Source organism: Cyclopterus lumpus, chromosome 21 (assembly GCF_009769545.1).
Source record: "Cyclopterus lumpus isolate fCycLum1 chromosome 21, fCycLum1.pri, whole genome shotgun sequence".
In the NCBI taxonomy this organism is placed as follows: Eukaryota; Metazoa; Chordata; class Actinopteri; order Perciformes; family Cyclopteridae; genus Cyclopterus; species Cyclopterus lumpus.
This window is the reverse complement of record NC_046986.1, coordinates 3,903,296-3,924,999: the sequence shown is the minus strand read 5'-3', so window position 1 is coordinate 3,924,999 and position 21,704 is coordinate 3,903,296. Positions and strand designations below refer to the sequence as shown.

Genomic DNA, 21,704 nt, shown 5'->3' with positions numbered 1-21,704 from the left:
TACATTTCCGACAATGTACATCCTGACAATATTTTTATTGAACCACTGGGACAGGAAGAAAACCCGAGAGCCTATGTGTCGAGAGCTCATCAAGTGTGGAGAAATGTCACAGGAAATGACCCAGAGTTTAATCAAATGGAGAAGTCAATTTTTCGAGCCAGAGTACAGAAGGGGTTGCCCCTACCAGTGAGGAGTAAACTGGCAGAGGTGGTTGGTCTTGGAAGCATGACAAAGAGTGTTTATACAGATCATATAGCCCACCAAGTGGAGCTGTTTAGGAAAAAGGAACATGATCAGAAGGAACAGGACCAGAGACCTATCAGGAAAATTAGTAAAAATACAACTGGTAGATAATAAGAGGATGGAGAAGAGAAATTGAACCAGAGATTGAAGGACTTTTGAAGGTCGGTGTTTTAAGTATAACACAGGATCCCCAGAACAACACACCTTTGTTGCCTGTGAAGAAACCAGATGATTCATATCACCTGACACGTGATTTTAGAGCAGTGAATGAAGTAGTAGCTAATTTTCCAGCAGAAGTGCCCGATCGACATACGTTGTTAGCCCAAATTCCTCCAAATGCGACACATTTCGGTGTTAGATTTATGTGGTGCTTTTTTCAGTGTTCCACTTAGCATAGAAAGTCAAAGCTTATTTGGGTCAAATAATAACGCAGGGAAACTTAGAGTTGAGTGGGAAGATAGCCATGGTAGGGTTCTAGTTCTGTCAAAGTCATTACCAGTAGGGAAGTACACATTACTTAATGACAAAAAGAGACTGAAGGTTGAGGGAGATTGTAGTCTTTGTGTACATAGGTCTCAACAGGAAGATCAAGGCGATTATAGGTGTTCTTTTTACGATCGACATTTTGGGAGTGAGCAGTACGAGTTAGGATTTAGAGTTCACATAGTGTCTCTAGTGATACTAGGGGAGAATATGAGTAGAGGCCTCCAAGATGTTGGGGAAACGAGTGAATCAGCAACGACGACATCAACTCTTCAGACGAAAGCTGGGAAAATGGAAGATAAATCTACCATTCCAATGTTAAAAGCTATCGAAGGTATAAATGTATCACATTTAACTACAACGGCACCTCAGATTGTGTCTATAACGTCACCTCCATCAACTACTGTGATCAGAGTTAAGCTAGGAGGAACAGTTTACCTTCCTTGCCAATGTGGAGGATGGAATGTTGGTAGCAACATTCCTCCTAAGTGGGAAAATAGTCGTGGTGAAGATTTGTTGTTGACAACACCTGGAGATGACATTGTGCATCGTAAGCAAAGGAAGTACATTTTGTATAATGATGTGAAGTGGTTGAAAACTAGAGGGGATTTTTCACTTGTCCTGCGTAACGTGACATGGGAAGACCAAGGGGAATATACGTGTACTTATTTAGAACCGGAGTTTAAATTTGTTCCATATCAAAATGATTGGATCAAAGGTCATATAACTCGTAGAGGGACACTCATGATAAAAGATTTGAGTCCTATGGGAGTTTTCACAGTTACTAAAGGGGTTCAGGAACAATATACCACAGTAACCACGTCAAGGGTGAATAGTACACAGATGAAGCCTGGTACTTTAGGGCCAGAAACAACTGAGAATGTAAGCAAGAGATGCAATAATGACTTTGTCAATACATCTGTTTAGGCCGAGATTTACTTGTTCTTGGTTGAAAGGATTATCATATGTAAATTTACTCGATCAGCATGAAAATATCAGAACGGCGGAAGTGACATCAGTTCGAGCTGATAGCTGTTTTTGTTCGAATACCACTTATGATGGGCCGGGAATGTTTATGGGGATATCAGATTGTGATAAATATATGATGGACTTGGGTAAACATGAACATTGGTCTAGTAATGATTCATATGAAGTAGCTTTTGATGTACCAGACAACAAAAAGGGTAAAACTTTAAGGGTGAAGGATCAAAGTTTGCCTGGGAATGTGACTATAGGGAATTTCAAGGATATTTGGTGGGTTTGTGATGATAAGGCATACACATTTCTACCATATGGGTGGACAGGATGCTGTTATATGGCAACATTGAAACTTCCATATGAGGTTCTTACTATCCAGAAGGGAAAAAGGCCAGATGGGGTCTAATCTAATGACGCTCCAAGAAGTAGGAAGAAACGGGAGATGGCACAATTTAACAATTTGGAATCATACCATTGGAGAGTGAGTATAGCAGAGAAGTGGGGAATAGGATTATTTCCATGGTATGGGGTGACATTCTTGGCAGATCACATCGATAACATTACCTACACCTTACAGGGTTTTGCGAACGAAACCATAAGAGGGTTTGAATATTTGTCAAACACTCAGAGAAGCCACAGGCTGACGTTGCTAAAACAGGACATGGCTCTTGACTATATTTTGGCCAAACAAGGTGGCCTTTGTGTGACTTTGAACTTAACAGGGGAGGCTTGCTACACTTTGATTCCTGATAATTCTGATAATATGACTAGTGTCGTAGATGCATTGAAGCTTATAAGAGATGCATTTGGCCCGTCGGAAAACGCTGGATGGTCTGCAAATGCTTGGTTGCAGGATAAATTAGGGGCATTAGGAGCCGTATTAGTACAGGTTGTGGCAATGCTCGTTCTGTCTTTGTGTGTGATGTTTTGTTTTTGTACGCTATTGTTGGCCTTTGCAAAGGCTATGATAATGAGATGGGTTGGAATTGTGATGCCAGGCGATCAAACTCAGATGCCATTATTACATGGTGATGATACGGACATTGATGAAGACGAAAGGATTGGGATCGAACTGGTGGAGGAATATCCATTTTGAATGTGTGATGTTATTTTAATCCTAACACATACCTCTGTTATTACTTGGTTAGTCTGTAGTTTTGATTTTGTTTCATTCTTTCGAGACTCTGTGTGATCTCGAAGGGGGGGGGGGGGGGGGGAGAGAAATGGACAATGTGATTTATAATTTCACATGTACCTATAGAAGTGTTAATCTATATTTGATGTTTTAATTTGTATCTGTTCTGTATGCAAAAGATACTGGTTTTCTTTTCTTTCATTCTAGAACATATTGGGGCAAGACCACTGTGCGGGTGGTGAATTGTTATGGGACTCCGATTCGTTGAATGGATTCAAGACACATCAAACATGAACAATAAGAATGATCTGAAGGACTCTGAACAAGGACTGATGACACAACATCCAGGTTCAAGATGTCATCGATGCTACAACTGAGAGTCAAGGCTGCTGAGAAACTGCAGTGTTATACATTCTTATGTCTTATCCTATACGGTACATTAGTAGTATTAAAAATGAATTTTCTTCTTTATGTGCCAATTGTTTGGGGAATGATGTTTTTGTTGTTGGGTAAATATAGATGGGACCTCGGATGTTTTCTTTGCTCGATGTTCAGGGAAAGTGGGCGTAGGCAGGGAAAGGTCCACTTGGAAGGTACGATGGGTTGACCAGCCTGACGGTGGACATTATTTTGTTTTGATTTGCTGAGAGTTCCATATGTATTTGCTTGAATAATTTCCTTACACAATTTGCTAAAATTCTGCATTTCAGGAGTATGGAGTACTATGAAAGGTTGCCTTGGCAGAGGAGCCGTGAGAGAATTTTCCTGTATACATTGTTTCATGGACATTACTCAATAGTAATATTAGATTTCGAGAAAGATAGCTGCCTAACAGGTTTTTCACTCTCACTTTTTATACTCCATACAATTGCTTTATTGTGGTTGCTATTTTTGTCATAATTATACACAGATATGTTTTCTTCTTTTGATTGTTGGTCGAGACTTTGTTTAAGTCTTGAAGGGGGGAATATGAGGTATATTCTCAGCTGCCTTAAAATTTCCAACATACCAATTCACATGTGCTTTCGGTCAGTGGCCCCTCAAAATTTGACCTGTTGGAGGGGGGGTCTGTGCCTGTCTGGAACGTGTGTGCTTAGATTAGAGGCCTATGTTATCTCACGCTTTGATGTATGGTGCTCGCCCTTGGGTCTGAAACACATGTGTTTGGTTTAGAGGCTCCTGTGTGTTATCCCCAGTTTTTGTCACAATATCGCCTCTATATAACTGAGCTGCGGTGCAGTCTCAGTAGATCTTCCATTTGGCTGAGAAGCTTCTCCGAGCGATCTAGACGCTCGTCCTGACCTGTGATTCCTCTCTGTAATAAACTCTATTATACCAGAAAGAACAGTGTCCGCGGAGATTCTTTCATCCTCATTCTTCAACATCACTGCCACTTGAAAGATACAACACTACCTCAAGGATGACGAATACAACACCCTCTGGAACAACATCATGTCAAACACAGCATGGCCTTAAGTTAACCGACATATACTGTGTACCAGAAGGTGTGTCCAGTGAGGCACATCTCATCCCAGAATTGGCAGCCTGGTATCGTCCCGGATGGGAACTCCACAACACAGTGCCAAATATCTCACTGATGGTTTCTCCAGACCACCTCCCAAATATATAGGGCCCATGGTGAAACGCTGAGTTGAAGCACTCTGCTTCCCCTACATCCGCCAAACCAAGGATGGAACAATGACCAGGTTGTCTGTGGTAGCATTTGTCTCCACAATAGTTCAAGAAGTTATCCTGGACAGAAGCGCTGTCTATCAACTAATAATGACCAACTCACAAAGTGAAGAACAAAATACAGACTCTGAAACTGAACAACCGCTGCTAGACGAGTTATCGGAAACTGTGGACAAAACATGCCACAGGCGTAGGCTGTATGACCTCAGCACGGCAGGTACTCATCTAAGTCAAGGCAAATGCCAAATCTCAATACAAAAGAGAATATCCTTTGTCCCAAGAACAGACGTCAGGCATAAGAGAACCCATTTCCGGTTTTCTCGAAGAAGGAATGTTAGAACAGACTAGTAGTCTGTGTAATACTTCTCCAGTGCCAAAACATGACCCCAACAAATGGCGCATGGTTCACTACATTAGAACAGTAAATAATGTGGTGGTAGCAGAAATCCAGTACCAGATCCGTCAACGTTGTTGTCAAGCATTCCTTCGGATGTTAAGTATTACACCGTCATTGATTTATGTTCAGCATTTTTCAGTGTCCCCTTGCACCCAGATGGGGGAGATAATGAAAGCTTTATTTTTGGCATACTGTTATCGATGCCTAAAATAAAGCTCCTCTTTTATGGAACCAGCTTCCACTTTCAGTCTGGGCGGCAGACGCAGTCACCTCATTTAAGAGTAGACTTAAGACTTTCCTGTTTAATAGTTCTTATAGTTAGGGCTGAATCAGGTTTGCCCTGGTCCAGCCCCTAGATATGCTGCTATAGGCTTATGGGCTGCTGGGGCATGTTTTTAGGATGCACTGAGCACCTAACTCCTCTTGTCTCTTTACTTTTGGATACATTTACATCCCTCCACTGCACCTTACTAACTCTGCTTCCTCCCCGGAGTCTTTGTGACTTCAAGTCTCATTGGACCTGGCTGTGTCTGATGCCTCCTGCCTGGTGAGCCGGCCTCCTGCCTTGGCCCGGCTGATGCGGCATGGCCATGGACCCTGGTGATTCGTCCCGCCCCCCCTCCTCTCTACCTCCTGTTTCATGGATTGTGGAGGTCCATTCATACATTGTCATATTCATTTAAATGTGTTTATGTAACTCCGTAATGCTGTTCTTTCACAGGGATGATAGTGGAGGCCTTGAAGCAGGCTGGAACGTGGGGTCTCCAGGGAGGTGTTGAAGATCCGTGAACACCGGAGACAGCTGGTGAGCACAATGCTTCAAGGTGGAGGGGCAGACAGAGTCCGGACCGGCTCCTTTGCAGGGGTTCTGTTTTTTAAAGAACCTGTTTACGTCCCTCTCCAGAATAAGGAGAGGGACGTAGAAGGGTGGACTGATGGTCTGTGGCTGGGTGATGGAGCTGGAGTCAGGACCGTCCCATTGTCTTTCAAACCTACAATAGAAGTCGTTCAGCTTGTCTGCCAGACGGATATTATTCATGGAGTGTTTTTTTTTTAAAAACTTTTAATTGGTCATCTGTTTAAGACCCTTCCAAACAGAAGCCCAGTCACGTGCTGAGAGCTGTTTTTGTAGCTTCTCAGAGTACAGGCGTTTAGCGTCTCTCACCTTGCTAAGCCTGTACTTGGACTCTTTATACAAGTCCTTGTCCCCAATCCTGATTGCTCCGTCCTTATGCAGTCGGAGCTGCCTGAGCTCTGCCGTAAACCAGGGTTTGTCATTATTGTAACTCACCCTGGTGCAGGTTTGTACACAGCTGTCATCACAAAAGTTGATATGAGGTTACAGTCTTTGTGTACTCATCCTGGTTGTTGGAAGCAGTTCTGAAAACATCCCAGTCAGTACAATCCAAGCCCGCCCGAAGATCCTCCAGAGCTGCACTGGTCCACTTCTTGAATTTCCTCACCACAGGTTTACAGAGCTTTAGTTTCTGCCTGTACGAGGGAATCAGATGGACAACCACGTTCCAGGCACCGCTGACTGTGGTGTAGCAGCGATCCAGAATGTTCTCCTCTCTGGTCTTGCATGTAATAAACAGTTTGTATTTGGGGAGTTCGTGACTGAGGTTTCCTTTGTTAAAGTCACCAAGTACAATAACTAAAGAGTCCGGAAAGGCCCACTCCACACACAGTATCTGGTCGGCGAGCACGCGCTGTGCGTCCTGCACGTTCCTTTGCGGCGGCATGTAAACACCGACCAGTATGAATGAGGCGAACTCACGGGGGGAGTAGAAAGGCTTGCAGTTGATAATAAATGATTCCAGATCAGGATAAAAGTGCTGGGTGATCACTGTGACATTGTTGCACCATCCACAGTTGTAATAGATACAGATTCCTCCTCCCTTCGCTTTGCCGGATAGCATCGTGTTCCGATCCGCTCTAAACAGCTGGAAGCCAGTCAGCTGGAACGCAGAGTCCGGTATCGATTCACAAAGCCAAGTTTCCGTGAAGCACAAAACGCAGGATGAAGAAAAGTCTCTGTCTCTCGCCACCAGTAGCTGAAGCTCGTCCAGTTTATTGCAGTGAGAGGAAGAGGAATATTCCCGGCAGCGGAGTACGGGATCCCCGTGAGCGGAGACGTACAAGCGCGCCGGCACGTTTCCCTCTCCTACGGCGTCTCGCTGCCAGTGTAATGGCCAGCGCACCTCTGACGATAATGTCCATTAAAGTAGCCAACATAAAAAGAAAAATCGGAAGTAAGTCCGCTGGAGTTGTTCCCCTGATGTTCAAGAGCTCATGTCTGGTGAAAGAGCTCCGGGAATCTTTGGACCTAACTGTGTCTGAAGCTGGTCCTGGATCCTGACTCCTTGCCCCTGCTTCCTACATGCAGCTTCTGGCATGGACCTGCCCTCCTTCCCAATGGCCCTGCCTCCTTCTCTGTGCCTCCTGCCTCAAAGGCCTGGCCTCATTGGTCTGGCCTCTTTCGCAATCCGTGGTGGATGGCGGAAATGATAACTGTTTCCACGGAGTAAATCCACAGAGATAAGCCACGCCCCCTCTATGGCGTGAATGAAGCGAATGACGCGAATAAACCACAACTTGTCATGCAAGTAAACTCACGCGAGTATTAGACTCCTAAGTGTCCAACTCTCCCTCCAACACATTCTTACTCTGGTGAGTGGTGCTACAAATTATAATTATAATTAAAGCTGCAAGCAGCAGTCGGCGGCCCACGGCGGATGCCGACCTGCTCGACCTAGAACGCAGGCCCGCCGGTCAGTTTGTCACGTAACGCTAATTTTCTTTCGCCAGTAGGTGGCGCTTCGACTATGAGTGAAAATAAGCTTGTCGATATTCTCAGGCCATGACTTGTAACAATTATGACAAGTTTGGGGCAGATTCGAGCATGTCTAGTTGAGCCAGTGGGTGGCGCTCTGACAACGTGAACATATATACATGCATCATGTGTCTCTACGTGAAGCTTAGACCAGCGGTCCCCAACTTTTTTTGAGCCACGGACCGGTTTCGTGTCAGACAATATTTTCACGGACCAGTCTTCACAGTGTGGGCGATAAATATGACGTAATAAAATGATACGACCGGCATAAAGTGCATAAAAATACAATTCACCATTACGCCGAATTAGTGGGAGCTCTGAGCTTGTTTATCTGCAACGAGCCGGTGCCACCTCGATGTGATGGGAGACAACAACACCCGAAGTGTGTTTTGTTATGTCCAGTCTGCTCCACTTAGTTTTCGTCGCTGTCATTGCAGAAAACCCGCTTCACAAAGAAGCTCTCCAAAGACATTTGGGTTTTTTGACTCATTTTCTCTCGCTTCTGGGTTTGCTATAGCTAGCTTGAGATGTGTGATGTATTTCGTAACCTCGTGAGACGCTCAGATGCACAGACGGATGTATCCGTTCCTTTTTCAAAATATATTTTTTTTTACGACTTTGATAACTTTGACTTGGGGAACGCTGGTCTAGACCACGTCATGTAAATTAAATGTAAAAAAAAGTGATGCAACATTTTGGATGTGAACACAGGTCTCTGGGTCACAGGGCGAACACTTAGCATGTTGAGCTACAGATCAGATGAAAAAAACTAGTTTTACCGACTAAGAAGATAACATTTTTTATATATGATTTATTTGTAGAAATTAACAAGAGTTAATGTACAATAGACCTCACAAATAAGGAGTAAAAGCATAACATATCAGACAGCCAAATGGTGACTATACACATTACATCCCCCTCCCCTCGCCTCCCCAGCCCAAAACAAATATACAACAAGGCAATTAGATATACAAACAGACAAGAAAATTATAAAAGCAACCAAAACCCAACATCAACAACTGGCTATTAAATGCTTGCAGTGGCAGATAATATAGTAGAAACATACATCCACTCACTCACACACACACACGCACACACGCATATCCACTTGCATTAATTGAGCAATGTAAAGACTATAAATAAGGAAACAAAAAATAAATAAAATAATTAAAAATACAAAAATACAAAAAATTAAAAAATATTAAAATGATTTTTAAAAAAAAGTAATTTAACAAAAATAGTGCTGCATGCTCCTAATATGTGCTACCAATAAGGCTAGTTAAAACCGGGCACTGGTGCGTTGTTGGGGCGAATCAAACAATGTTGGTGATATCTAGTTGGGTAGACCTGACATGCTCTAAGAAGGGTTCCCAGACCTTACAAAACTTAGCAGAGGTGCCTCATAAAGAGTACTTAAGTTTTTCTAGTGTCATAAAATGAAGAGCATCTCTAAGCCATTAAGAGTGGGTGGGGGGGGGGGAGTTCTTCCAATGTAGCAAGATAACACGCCTCGCTAACAGTGACAGAAAGGCCACAAGTTCACGGCAGTAAGATGGTAGTGAGTTCCCAGAAGGTAGGACACCAATCAGGGCAACTAATGGTGAGGGACAGATATTGGTAGAAGTGACGGCTGAGAGACTGTCAAAGACACCCTTCCAGAACAGCGCAAGTACAGGACAATCCCAGAACATGTGGCCAAGACTGGCCGGTCCTAAATGGCACCGGTCACAGTGTGGAGTCTGGCACCTGGGAATATATACGAGCCAGTTTACTCTTGGACCAATGTACCCTGTGCACTACTTTACATTGTAAGATTCCATGCCGGGCGCAGACAGAGGATGAGTGGACCCATTTAAAAGTTCTCCCACACCTCCGGGTCTATCACTATATTAAGATCAGCCGACCATGCAGTACGCAAGGCATCAGAGGTTGAGGACTGGTGCTCAAGAAGAGTGCAGTAAATCCTTGATATGGTACCTTTCCGGTAAGGAAGCGTGGGAGATGGTATGGTGGGAAAATTGGGAAGCGGTTACGTACAAATCTCTTATCTGCAAATACCTGAAAAAGTGGGTTGAAGGCAAGTTATAAGCATGTGCTAACTGACCAAAAGAAGCAAATTTACCATCAATGTAAAGATGGTTAAAGGATAACATTCCGTTGTCTCTCCAGATTAAGAAAGCATTATCCATAATGGATGGAGTGAACAGGGGGTTAGAGTTTGTAGCCTGAAATTTGACCAAACTCCTCCAGTAAGTTTAAGACAAGAGGGAACGCTCTGTCTAAGTCAGAGACAAAGAGTAAGAGGTCATCCGCATACAGGGACACTTTATGTTCGACGCCACCCCTTGAAATACCTGGAATCTGACTTGACCTTAGGGCCACCGCCAGTGGTTCAATGGCAATGGCGAACAAGAGTGGAGAGAGTGGACACCCCTGACGGGTCCCATGCTTGAGGGGGAAGTAGTCAGAATAATCATTGTTTGTGCAAACACAAGCTTGGGGGGGATGTATACAAATGCCTAATCCATGATATGAAGGTATTACCAAAGCCAAAACGTTTTAACAAAGAGAACAGATAGGACCATTCTACAAGGTCAAACGCCTTCTCTGCATCCATGGAGATAACCACCTCAGGGGTGTCGGAGGGTGTCGGTGTATAAACAATATCAAATAAACGTCTAACATTATGAAAAGAGTGCCGGTCTTTTACAAACTCTGTTTGGTCAGTACCTACAATAGTTGGTAGTACAGTCTCCAAACGCCTAGCCAGAATTGTGGCCAAGAGTTTGACATCTGCACATAGCAGAGAGATGGGGCGGTAGTTACCACAAGAAAGTGGGTCTTTGTACTTTTTTAAAAGGAGAGAAATAGTGGCCTGTCTTAACGTGGGGGGAAGATTGCCATTTTGCATAGATTCATTGAACATGTTAAGTAAAATTGGAGCTAATTGATCTGAGAATGTTTTATAAACTTCAGCCGGGAGGCCATCTGGGCCTGGGTATTTACCACTCTCCATCAGCATTAAAGCACTCCTGAGTTCACCAACCGAAAAGGGTTCATCCAATCTAGATGATGTTGTGCTGTCAATGGAGGGAATCTCTAAAGAGTTAAAAAAAACTTAATATTGTTTCTCATCAGCCACGCTTTCAGAGGTGTATAATTTGGCATAGAAGTCTCTGAAATGGGTGTTAATTACCTGTGGGTCAATAGTTGTCACATCGATAGAACTGATCTGAGTTATATGTTGTGATGAAGATGCTTGTCGGAGTTGGTGTGCAAGCAGTTTACTAGGTTTATCTCCAAACTCATAATATTGATGACATGATTTTTACAGTGACTCTGCAGCTTCGTTGGAAGCCAGGAGATCAAATTCGGCCTTTTTCATAATTAATTCTTTTGAGAGATCTGCATTGGGTGAGTCCACACATTTAGACTGAAGTTCTGATATATCTCTAGCAATGCTAGCACTTTTCTCTGAGGTGATCTTTCTCTGATAAGCTGAGTAAGATATTATCGCTCCTCTCAGGTAAGCTTTGCATGCCTCCCAGATGACTGCTGCCGATGTATCTGGGATAACATTGGTAGAGATAAAAAGATCAATGCCGTTCTTAATGGTCAAAACCAAGTTGGGGTCAGAGAGCAATAAAGAATTAAAGCGCCTGGGGGAGCGTTTCATAGATCTACCAGGAAGAGAGATGTCAACAACCACTGTTGCATGGTCAGATATCACAATGGGATTGTAGGAGCATGAACTAACAGATGGTAGAAGTTTGCTATCAATGAGAAAGTAATCAATACGGGAGAATGTGCCATGGACAGGAGAAAAAAAAGAAAACTGTTTAGTACTAGGGTTGAGAAAGCGCCAGGCATCTACGAGTGCATATTGCTCCATAAACATCTGAATTACTTTTGCTGATTTAGATAGACCAGAGGGCTTATTGGATGATCGATCAAGTAAGGGGTCAAGACAGCAATTGAAATCACCAGCAAGAATAAGTTGGTGGGAGTCCAAGTCAGAGAGAGAGAAAAAAACTTTTTTGAAAAAATTATCGTTGTCCCAGTTTGGGCCATACACATTTGCCAAAATCAGGTTATGACCTCCTATTTTGCCTGTGATGATGACATAGCGCCCATTTGTCTCCTTATATTCTGTCGTCTGCTACGACCCTCTAGGTCGGCCATCTTGGTCCGTAAGGCCTCGTTATCCCGTTGCATGGTGGAGCACGCTGTCTCCAGTTGTTGGATGCGGAGGTCAGTGTCGGTGGCATTGTCTTCCAAGGAGGATATTCGCTGCCCATGGTCAGCAACCTTTGTGTGCAGGGTGTCCAACGTTGAAGTCAATGAGTCGAATGATGTTTTGAAGTCGGCAGCAAGCGCACGCCTGTGCTCCTCCAGTAGTGAGCCAATCTCCGCCATGCTAATGCTAGCGCTAGCCGATGTAGAGGACGGTGCAGGATGACTTTTATCTACTTTGCACTTAGGTTTGGACATTGTAAGGTTACCTGTATGGTCAACGCTATTTCTAAAACTTGTTGCAAAAGAATAATCTGAAAAAGGACTAGCATAAAAAGGTAGATGAAACGTCTAGATGTGGGAGCGAGCAGCGTACACGTCTACCCCGCTCGCTGCATTTTGGAAGTCTTTAGTAGGTGTTCTTATGACAAATTAGAATGTTTCTTCATGTAAATGTGTTCAGGCCTTGACTGGCATTATGCATGATTATTTTTGGAAGGATTGGATCGGTTAAAGCAACAGTCTATAACATAACAAAACACAGAAAGTGGGCGTTTATTGGGGTCAAGTTATGTGAAAAGTCACCCCAATTTTGAGGAAGGAAACCGTAAATGTATAACAGCGAAAAGTGACAAAAACAAGTGAAAAATGCCCAAAAAGTCAAAATTCGGCAAATTATTGTAGCGCCCCCTCGTGTTTTAATCGCACAAGATTTTTTTGCAGGTTATAGGATGCAATGTGCATTTATACTGCAAGTTTGGAGTGATTAGTATAGTATTGAAGTTATGAGCATTGGAAAACAAGACACGCCCCTAAGAGGTTCATTGGTCCATATATCCTTACCACAATGAGATATCAAACAACATTTGATATATTGTAGGTGATCTGGCTTCAATTATGATCGATAGTAATTTTGGTATGAATCGGACACAGCGTGTAGGAGAAGTGGCCTTTGTCAGTCGCTCAATCGCTTCTGTGTGGTTGCACTTAATTAAACAGTGTCCAGTGATGTCCAATTTGTATTTGATCCTGATATAGCCGAAATGCATTCTTCACTGAGACAGAAACACGTGAAACAACTATCAATCAAAGCTTAACTTTGGGAACAGAAGACATACGTGACAAGATGAGAAGACTGAGAGAAAAAGAGAGAGGTGATGCAAATGAAAGGGGGTAGATCAGGTACTGCTCAGTGTACCAGGATATGATTAGAATCATGCTTTTCCTCACAAATAAAAACTCACCTTGTAAAAGTTATGTGTTATTACAACGGAAATATATATGTTAATTGGGTAAAACAGTGGAGACTGTAGGCTCAATTAAACAAAACAAACACAGAGCATGATTATAGTGTAATAACATACTATTATTGTATTAATATGTCATTGAAAAAAACATTGTGTTTACTTTTATGTACTGTTTGAAACATATTTATATAATGTTCAAGCACAAAGATGAAATAGAGAAGACGTATATAATTTTAGTAAATTATTTGTATTCACGCTGGCAAGAAAGACAAGTGACAGAGAAAGGCAGAAGCAGTGAATATCATAAAATCTTAAATAAATATATTTAGATAAAAATCTTTTCTTTTTAGCCCCCTCATGAACTCAGATTTTTTACCTGTGTTTTATTCTGTTTGCAAACACAGCATTAACAAGCTTTGAGCTATTTGGTTTATTGTGTAACCAATGTATGAAGTACATAAATAGCTTTTTGGTGAGAACCAAGCACACTTAATTTCAAGTGTGACTGATATTTGTGGGGAGTGAGGACTGTTCAAATTAGTTATGTTAGCGAAGGCAACATCGGTAGAGTTATTGTATCTGTGTGTTTCTGTGACGGAGGTAGGGAGAGAGTATTGTATAACATTATCTCCAATTTACATTTAAATCACATTATCAGGATGCTTATTCTTATAATGCATTTTAAGGAAACAATACTATTGTTTGATGAAAAGAAAAACCTGCAGGCCACCATTTAAATGCACGTGCTATCACCTGGTGGCCAACACATCTACAGCTTATTTTGAAAGTTCCCTTGAAAGGATATTGGCCGGTTCCTCTTCCTAAACAGGAAAAAGAGAGTTGCATTAAGGTATTTAGATACAGAGTCACGCAGTAGTACAGGGATCCTTCAAGTTATGTCTTATATGTTTGCCTCACAGGAGTCAGGCAACAGTTTTATAGAGTAGCTAGAGTTGTAGTAGTTTTCTAAGATGCTTCACTGTTGCATTGAAACAGTACACAATGTAAAGATACAAAGGTTACTATACAAAGGTTACTGTACCAAAACTAAATTATCACCAGTGTGACCAAGTACCCTTTCAGCCACCATGGTGGCTGAAAGGGTACAGTGTCTCTTTACAGCATATTGGCTGCATATGAGCCAGGCTGCAGTATCTTAAGAGTAACAATGAACTTGATAGATTTTCTAAACCAGGGGTAAAAAAAGGCATAGATCACAGGGTTAATACAGGAGTTGAAATAAAACAGACATGTTACAAAGGTTAAAAATCAGCAAGTCCAGCAATGTAGTTAATGACAACAACACACTCTCCTAAGCAGGAAGTATACCTGCCTGGTTGTTCCAGGTTATTCTTCAGCAGCAGACTGTTAAGGAAAGCAGAAAATATCCAACACAGACAAACACAGACTTGAACTCTTTTTTGTGTGACTTTGTAGGGATAATGTAGAGGCTCACAAATAGCCACATATCGGTCAACTGATATGAGAAACATGGTTCCTATTGAAGTAGAAGTTATAATAAAGTCCAGCACACTATACATAGTACACATGAGGTCACCGAGCAACCAGCAGCCGTCTATGAGCATAATTTGAAAGAACATGAGGAAGCCCACGAAGAAATCTGAGACAGCCAGAGAGATTAGGAGGAGGTTGGTGGGTGTGTGGAGCTGCCTGGAGAGATAAGAGAACAACATGTGTATCATTATTGGTAGCGTCAATAGTTAAAAGAAGACATAAATGCATTGACTGAAACACAAAAACATATTTCCCTTAAAAGTCTGAGATCTGATATTTAGTTTTGTTCTGTTCCATTAGTAATTGATTTCTGTACAGCTCCCAGTTTTATAAATTGTTAAAACATATGAATACCTGAAGTGGGAGATGGAGATGATGACCAACAGGTTGAGAGTCACAGTGAGCAGAGAGATGGAGGACAGTAAAATGTAAGTAAGCATTGATAGAGTGTGAGGACGCATGGGCTTCCTGCAGGAGGAGTTTAGAAGTTGTGGAAAGCAAAGTTTGACTTCTTCAAGGGTTTTCATTCTCAGGAAGAGTAGACGAGATGCTGCTGAGCTCGTCAGACAACTGATTGATCTCTTTTCGTCCTCCACATCCTTCTTCTTTTACTCTGGTGACAACTTTCTCTTAGTGGGAGTGACTGAACTTCCACCTGACTGTTTCATCTATTTTCATTAGGCTTCCCCCTGTATTTCACCTCCCCCTCTTATTTCCTATTTTTACAAAACAATTACAATTTCCATCATGCTCTGCAACGGAGAACAGCAAGGCACATCACATTGCAGTAAAAGTTGCATTTTTAGCACAGTCATGTCCGGGACGCGAAGAAAGCTTCTCATTACTATTATGCCATGCAACTGATTGGTTTCTTGTCTTCCTCCACATCCCTCCTTCTTTTACTCTGGTGACAACTTTCTCTTAATGGGAGTGAATAAACTTCTCCCTAATTGTTTCATCTCTCTTCATTGGGCTTTCCCCTTTATTTCACCTCCCACTCCTCTTCTTTCCTTTTTTCCTAAACAATTACAATTTACATATTCCTCTGCAACGGGGAACAGCAAAGCACATCACATTGCAATCAAAGTTGTTTTTCAAGGACAGTTGTGATCAAGACAAGAAGAAGGGAGAGTACAGCTTCTGGTTATGAATATGCCATGAACCTGAATAAGGTATAGATCAGGGATGTCCAAACTGTTCACTGAGGGCAACATACAGAACAATAAACAAAAAAAAAGAAGTGAGGTATATCGCCTCACCTCTAGTTTATTAAAGTTAACTTATTCAATTATGCTCAAAATTTGAGTAAATAAATAATACAGAGTATTAAAAGTATTGGCCACTCATTTTCAAAACAGGAGCTTGAGATTGCTTGAGATTGCCCCCTGACAGCCCTGTACACAGGGGGAAATAAGGGGACAAGGGGATGATTATATTTATTAAGAGTTAATGAACAAAGGTGAGGGTCGTAATGTAGACCGCCTTGTAAATTAAGATCTTTGCCTTCCGGCTCAGCTCACTCTTCACCAAGACGGTCCGGTGCAGTGCCTGTTTTACTGCTACAGCTGCACCGATCCGCCGACCGATCTCCCGCTAAATCTTATCCTCACTCGTGAACAAGACCCCGAGATACAAACTATTTTTCTTGCAGTGAGCACTCCGTCTCCACATGGATGCTTGGGGCAGGCAGTTTGCCCCCACCTGGAGGGAGCAATCCACCAGTTTCCGGCAGAGCACCATGGCCTCAGATTTTGAGGTGCTAACTCTCATCCCGTTGCTTTACACTTGGCTGCAAATTACCCGAGTAAATGCTAGAGGTCACAGTCCGAGGAGGCCAACAGGACCACATCATCTGCAAACAGCAGTGAGGTGATCCCGAGACCCCTGAACCCGACGTTCTCCAACAAGACCTATAATAAAAGGGGAGCGCTGGCGGAGGCCAACACCCACCGGGAACGTGTCTGACTGGTTGGGCAAACACGTTCCACTGGTCCACTGTTCCATGACCGGGATGGAGTCCACACTGTTCTTCTTGAATAGGATTCCTGTCTGCTCCTAGTGTGTGCTCCTCCATTTTTTCCCCTTGTCTGTGTTGTTATTGACGGCCATGTGCTTATGTTTTTGTGTCAGCCTACAGTTTCCACCCCCGTGTTCCGCCCACTACCACGCCCTTCTCCTTTCGCTCAGCTGTGGCTCATCCAACTGATCGCTGCTGGCTTAAGTACCACGGCGTTGCCCCAGCCATCGTCAGTCCGTCTGGTTACCAGTCTGACCTCATCTCTCGTAAGTCTGTACTCCGATACAGTGAAGATCTTAACCTGTCTGTTTTGTCTCCTGCTCTCCTTCCTTGTCGAAGCCCGTGCCTATCGTTTACTGTGTCGGACCTCGGACCTCCACACAGTCGCACCGTCCTGTCCCTCCAGACCGTGTTCGGTTGAGTTTCCCTCCCGACTCCAGTGGAGAAGGGGAGTGACTTTGACCCGCTGGACAGTTTGCCGTTGGTTTGTTTACTCTTTGGTTTCTTTGTTTGTTTGTTTTACTCTTTGTTTTTTTTTTAGGATACACTGAGCACCTATCTCCTCTTCTGTCTTTACTTATGGATGAATTTACATCTCTCCATTGCACCTTATTAACTCTGCTTCCTGCCAGGAATCTTTGTGACTTCACGTCTCGTAGAGTCCATTGGACCTGGAGGTGTCTGATGCCTCCTGCCTGGTGAGCCGGCCCGGCTGCTGCGGCATGGCCATGGACCCTGCTGATGCGCCCCTCCCCCCTCCCTCCTCTCTACCTCCTTCTGTTTCATGGATTGGAGTTCCATTCATACATTGTCATATTCATGTAATGTGTTTATGTAACTTTGTAATGCTGTTCATTCTGTACACATGACATCTATTGCATCTGTCCATCCGGGGAGAGGGATCCTCCTCTGTTGCTCTTCTGAAGGTTTTTTCCCTGTGAAAGGTTATTTTTGGGGAGTTTTTCTGATCCGATGTGAGGTCAAAGCTCAGGGATGTTGTATGTGTACTGATTGTAAAGCCCTCTGAGGCAAATTTGTAATTTGTGATATTGGGCTATATAAAATAAACTCAATTTAATTTAATATATATATATATTTAGCATTATTAATGTAGGTAGATCTTTTTGACTTGTGTGTGTATGTGCGTGTTGATGAAATTAAAATGCTTTACTCAACACTGTGGTTATTTGATAAAGCCAACTATTTGAGGATACCGGACATGTAGTTGAAGTAATTTAACTGTCTGTAGTTCAAAGCACATGTGTTTAGTTTCTTCATTGAGATGAAATGTTAAGTGTTATTACGACAGAAATATATGTTATTTTGGTGATACAGTGGAAACTATAGGTTCATTTTAACGAAACAAACGCATAGCATGATTATAGTGTAATAACCTATTATTGAATGAATATGTTATTGAAAACAAACACTTTATTATGTAATGTTTGAGACATTTCTATAATTCAACCACAAAGATGAAATACAGAAGGCGTATATCATTTTTATAAATTATTTTTATACATGTTGGAAAGAAAGACAAGTAACAGAAAAAACGACGAACAATGAATACCTTCATAGTGATTATTTTCTGATTCAAGTTTGGATCAAATATTGCTACATTTAACTTGATTCTCATCTATTACAGTTTGACAAATAATGTATACTAATGCCCAGTAACATTGTTTTAAAACCTCTTGTCATACAAGAGGTTTTCATAGGGCTTTTCTCTTCACACATTTTAAAAGAACATATTTAGATCAGGGAAATCATCCTTTTGCTAAAGGCATGACCCCAAAGCCCCCTTTTAACCTCATTTGTTGGACTTTGTTGTGTATATTTATGTGTGTAAACACAGCATTACAGAGCTTTGGGCTACTGGGCTTATTGTGAAACCAAGGACATATAATACATGAATATCTTTTCGGTGAGAACCACACACACTTATAGAACAATATCTGCAATTTATATTTAAATCATATCAGGCTTAAAGCTAGCCTTTATTCTTAGAATGCATAAGACCTTAAGGCAGTCAGTATTGTTTTGTTCTCCCGTGATTTTAAAAGATGTAAGGATTGAAAAACTTGCATTTAAGGCAAACATTACTATGGTTTGGTTAAAAGAAAACCCTGTAGGCCACCTGATTTTCTTCTGGATTAACTGTTGAGGAGGTGCCCCTCATTGATAAATGTCTTTCAAGCCTGTAAAACAGGGTTTTTTTACCTGCCGATTATATACTCACATTGAGACCTGTCATACACATAAACCAAACAAACACCATTACACTCATTTCTTTCTATAACATAACTGCAAGCCATCTACTGAAACTTGTACACTCTTCCAAGTTTGGCCGAGTCGTCTTGCGTTCTATATTTAGTTAATTTCTGTGTTTGGGATGCCCAAAAGAACAGTGGGTTTGGCTCTCTGACGACTGGAACTAGCCATAACAGCAACAAGGTACCCTGGTCATTCACAGACTCAATTTTGACCTTCTGTTTGGACTCCAACAGCGGTAGATCAAGAATTATGAATATTTAAAGTGTTATTTTGAGAGTCAAAGTATATTCAAGTGATTTTGTAAACTTGCGTAAGAGAGAACATATTTTAATCCACTTCACACTGTGTGGTCTAACCAAACTGAGGGGAAGTAAGTACAGGTGGTGATCACAGTTACCTGATGGATATAATCAATAAAAAGATTGTCAAAATAAAACATGTTTTGCAGACCATTTGTAAAATCTGTGAAAGGCCCCTTGAAAGGATGCTGGCAGGTTCATCTTTCTAAACAGTGTTTGCATTAAGGTATTTAGCTACAGAGTCACAGAATGTAACAAAATACATGTTGGAATAAAAAAAAACGCATTTCTATAATTGTCCAAGTGGCCTTGAACTAATTTGTTCTATATATATATATATATATATATATATATATATATATATATATATATATATATATATATATATATATATATATATATAAAAGTATACGTCTAACCAAACTGAGGAGAAGTAAATACAGGTTTCACAACTACCTGATAGAGATCATCAATAAAAGGTTGTCAAATTAAAACATGTTTGCAGACCATTTGTAATATATGTGAAAGGCCCCTTGAAAGGATGCTGGCAGGTTCATCTTTGTAAACAGAGTTGCATTAAGGTATTTAGCTCAAACCTGTTGTAATCCCAAAAAAGAAAACAGCATTTCTAAATGAGTCCAATGGTCATTCAATTTATTTGTTTTTTTTTGCTTTACAGGAATCAGGCAACAGATTTTCTCAAGTAGCTAGAGCACTAGTTGTTTTTGCTTCACTGTTGCATTGAAACAGTACAATGTCCACACACATATATAATATTCATGCATAAAAAGGCCACTGCACAAAGACTTTTACGTATGTTATTCAATTCTCACCAGCATGACCAAGTACATTTTTCTGTTTGATTTCAGCCACCATGCAGTGTCTCTCTACAGCATGTTGGTCTGACATGAGCCAGGCTGCAGTATCTTAAGAGTAACAATGAGCTTGATAGATTTTCTAAACCAGGGGTAAAAAAAGGCATAGATCACAGGGTTAAGACAGGAGTTGAAATAGAACAGACATGTTACAAAGGCAGCAGATGAGAAATTAAACAAGGTGTCCTGGCCTGTGAGTGAAACACTAAAATATGGACAGATGCACAATAGAAACACAACAATAACAACACCCAGATTCCTGGCTGCTTTAATTTCAGATTTTTTAGCAGTTCCACTCACTGAACACTTGAGAGAGAAAGATGTAATCTGAGAGCGCATGGCACGAGCCTGAGACACAGCCACCACAAAAACTCTCATATACAGAACTATGATGACAGTGACAGGACCAATGAAGGACAAAAAAATATCTGCATGACCAGCAATGTAGTTAATGACAACAACACACTCTCCTAAGCAGGAATTATACCTGCCTGGTTGTTCCAGGTTATCCTTCAGCAGCAGACTGTGAAGTAAAGCAGAAAATATCCAACACAGACAAACACAGACTTGAACTCTTTTTTGTGTGACTTTGTAGGGATAATGTAGAGGCTCACAAATAGCCACATATCGGTCAACTGATATGAGAACCATGGTTCCTATAGAGGCAGAAGTTATAATAAAGTCCAGCACACTATACATAGTACACATGAGGTCACCGAGCAACCAGCAGCCGTCTATGAGCATAATTTGAAAGAACATGAGGAAGCCCACGAAGAAATCTGAGACAGCCAGAGAGATTAGGAGGAGGTTGGTGGGTGTGTGGAGCTGCCTGGAGAGATAAGAGAACAACATGTGTATCATTATTGGTAGCGTCAATAGTTGAAAGAAGACATAAATGCATTGACTGAAACACAAAAACATATTTCCCTTAAAAGTCTGCGATCTGATATTTAGTTTTGTTCTGTTCCATTAGTAATTGATTTCTGTATAGCTCCCAGTTTTATAAATTGTTAAAACATATGAATACCTGAAGTGGGAGATGGAGATGATGACCAACAGGTTGAGAGTCACAGTGAGCAGAGAGATGGAGGACAGTACAATGTAAGTAAGCATAGATAGAGTGTGAGGACGCATGGGCTTCCTGCAGGAGGAGTTGAGGAGATGTGGAAAGCAAAGTTCGACTTCTTCAAGGGTTTTCATTCTCAGGAAGAGGAGACGAGATGATGCTGAGCTCGTCAGACAACTGATTGTTCTCTTTTCTTCTTCCACATCCTTCTTCTTTTACTCTGGTGACAACTTTCTCTTAGTGGGAGTGACTGAACTTCCACCTGACTGTTTCATCTATCTTCATTGGACTTGTCTCTATATTTCACCTCCCCCTCCTTTTTTTGTGCTTTTTAAAAAAAACAAATGACAATTTCTGTCATGTTCTGCAACGGGGAAAAGCAAGGCACGTCACAACGAAGCCAAAGTTGCATTTTTA

At 41.7% G+C, this 21,704-nt stretch overlaps 1 protein-coding gene across 1 annotated transcript; it reads right to left on the bottom strand.

The window, feature by feature from the left end:
- Window positions 1-20,233: 20,233 nt before the first annotated feature.
- LOC117750497 (trace amine-associated receptor 13c-like) lies at window positions 20,234-21,421 on the bottom strand. The gene is made up of 2 exons (XM_034561738.1): window positions 21,249-21,421; window positions 20,234-21,050 (listed from the first exon to the last, which is right to left on the bottom strand). The coding sequence occupies exons 1-2, from the start codon at window positions 21,419-21,421 to the stop codon at window positions 20,234-20,236; spliced, it is 990 nt and encodes a 329-aa protein (XP_034417629.1).
- Window positions 21,422-21,704: the final 283 nt, after the last annotated feature.

Excerpts from the sequence above, each read along its gene's own strand:
- LOC117750497 (XM_034561738.1), bottom strand. The coding sequence starts at position 21,421 with ATGAAAACCCTTGAAGAAGTCGAACTTTGCTTTCCACATCTCCTCAAC. Across the intron at positions 21,051-21,248 it reads ATCTCCATCTCCCACTTCAG|GCAGCTCCACACACCCACCA; the intron begins GTATTCATATGT and ends TTATCTCTCCAG.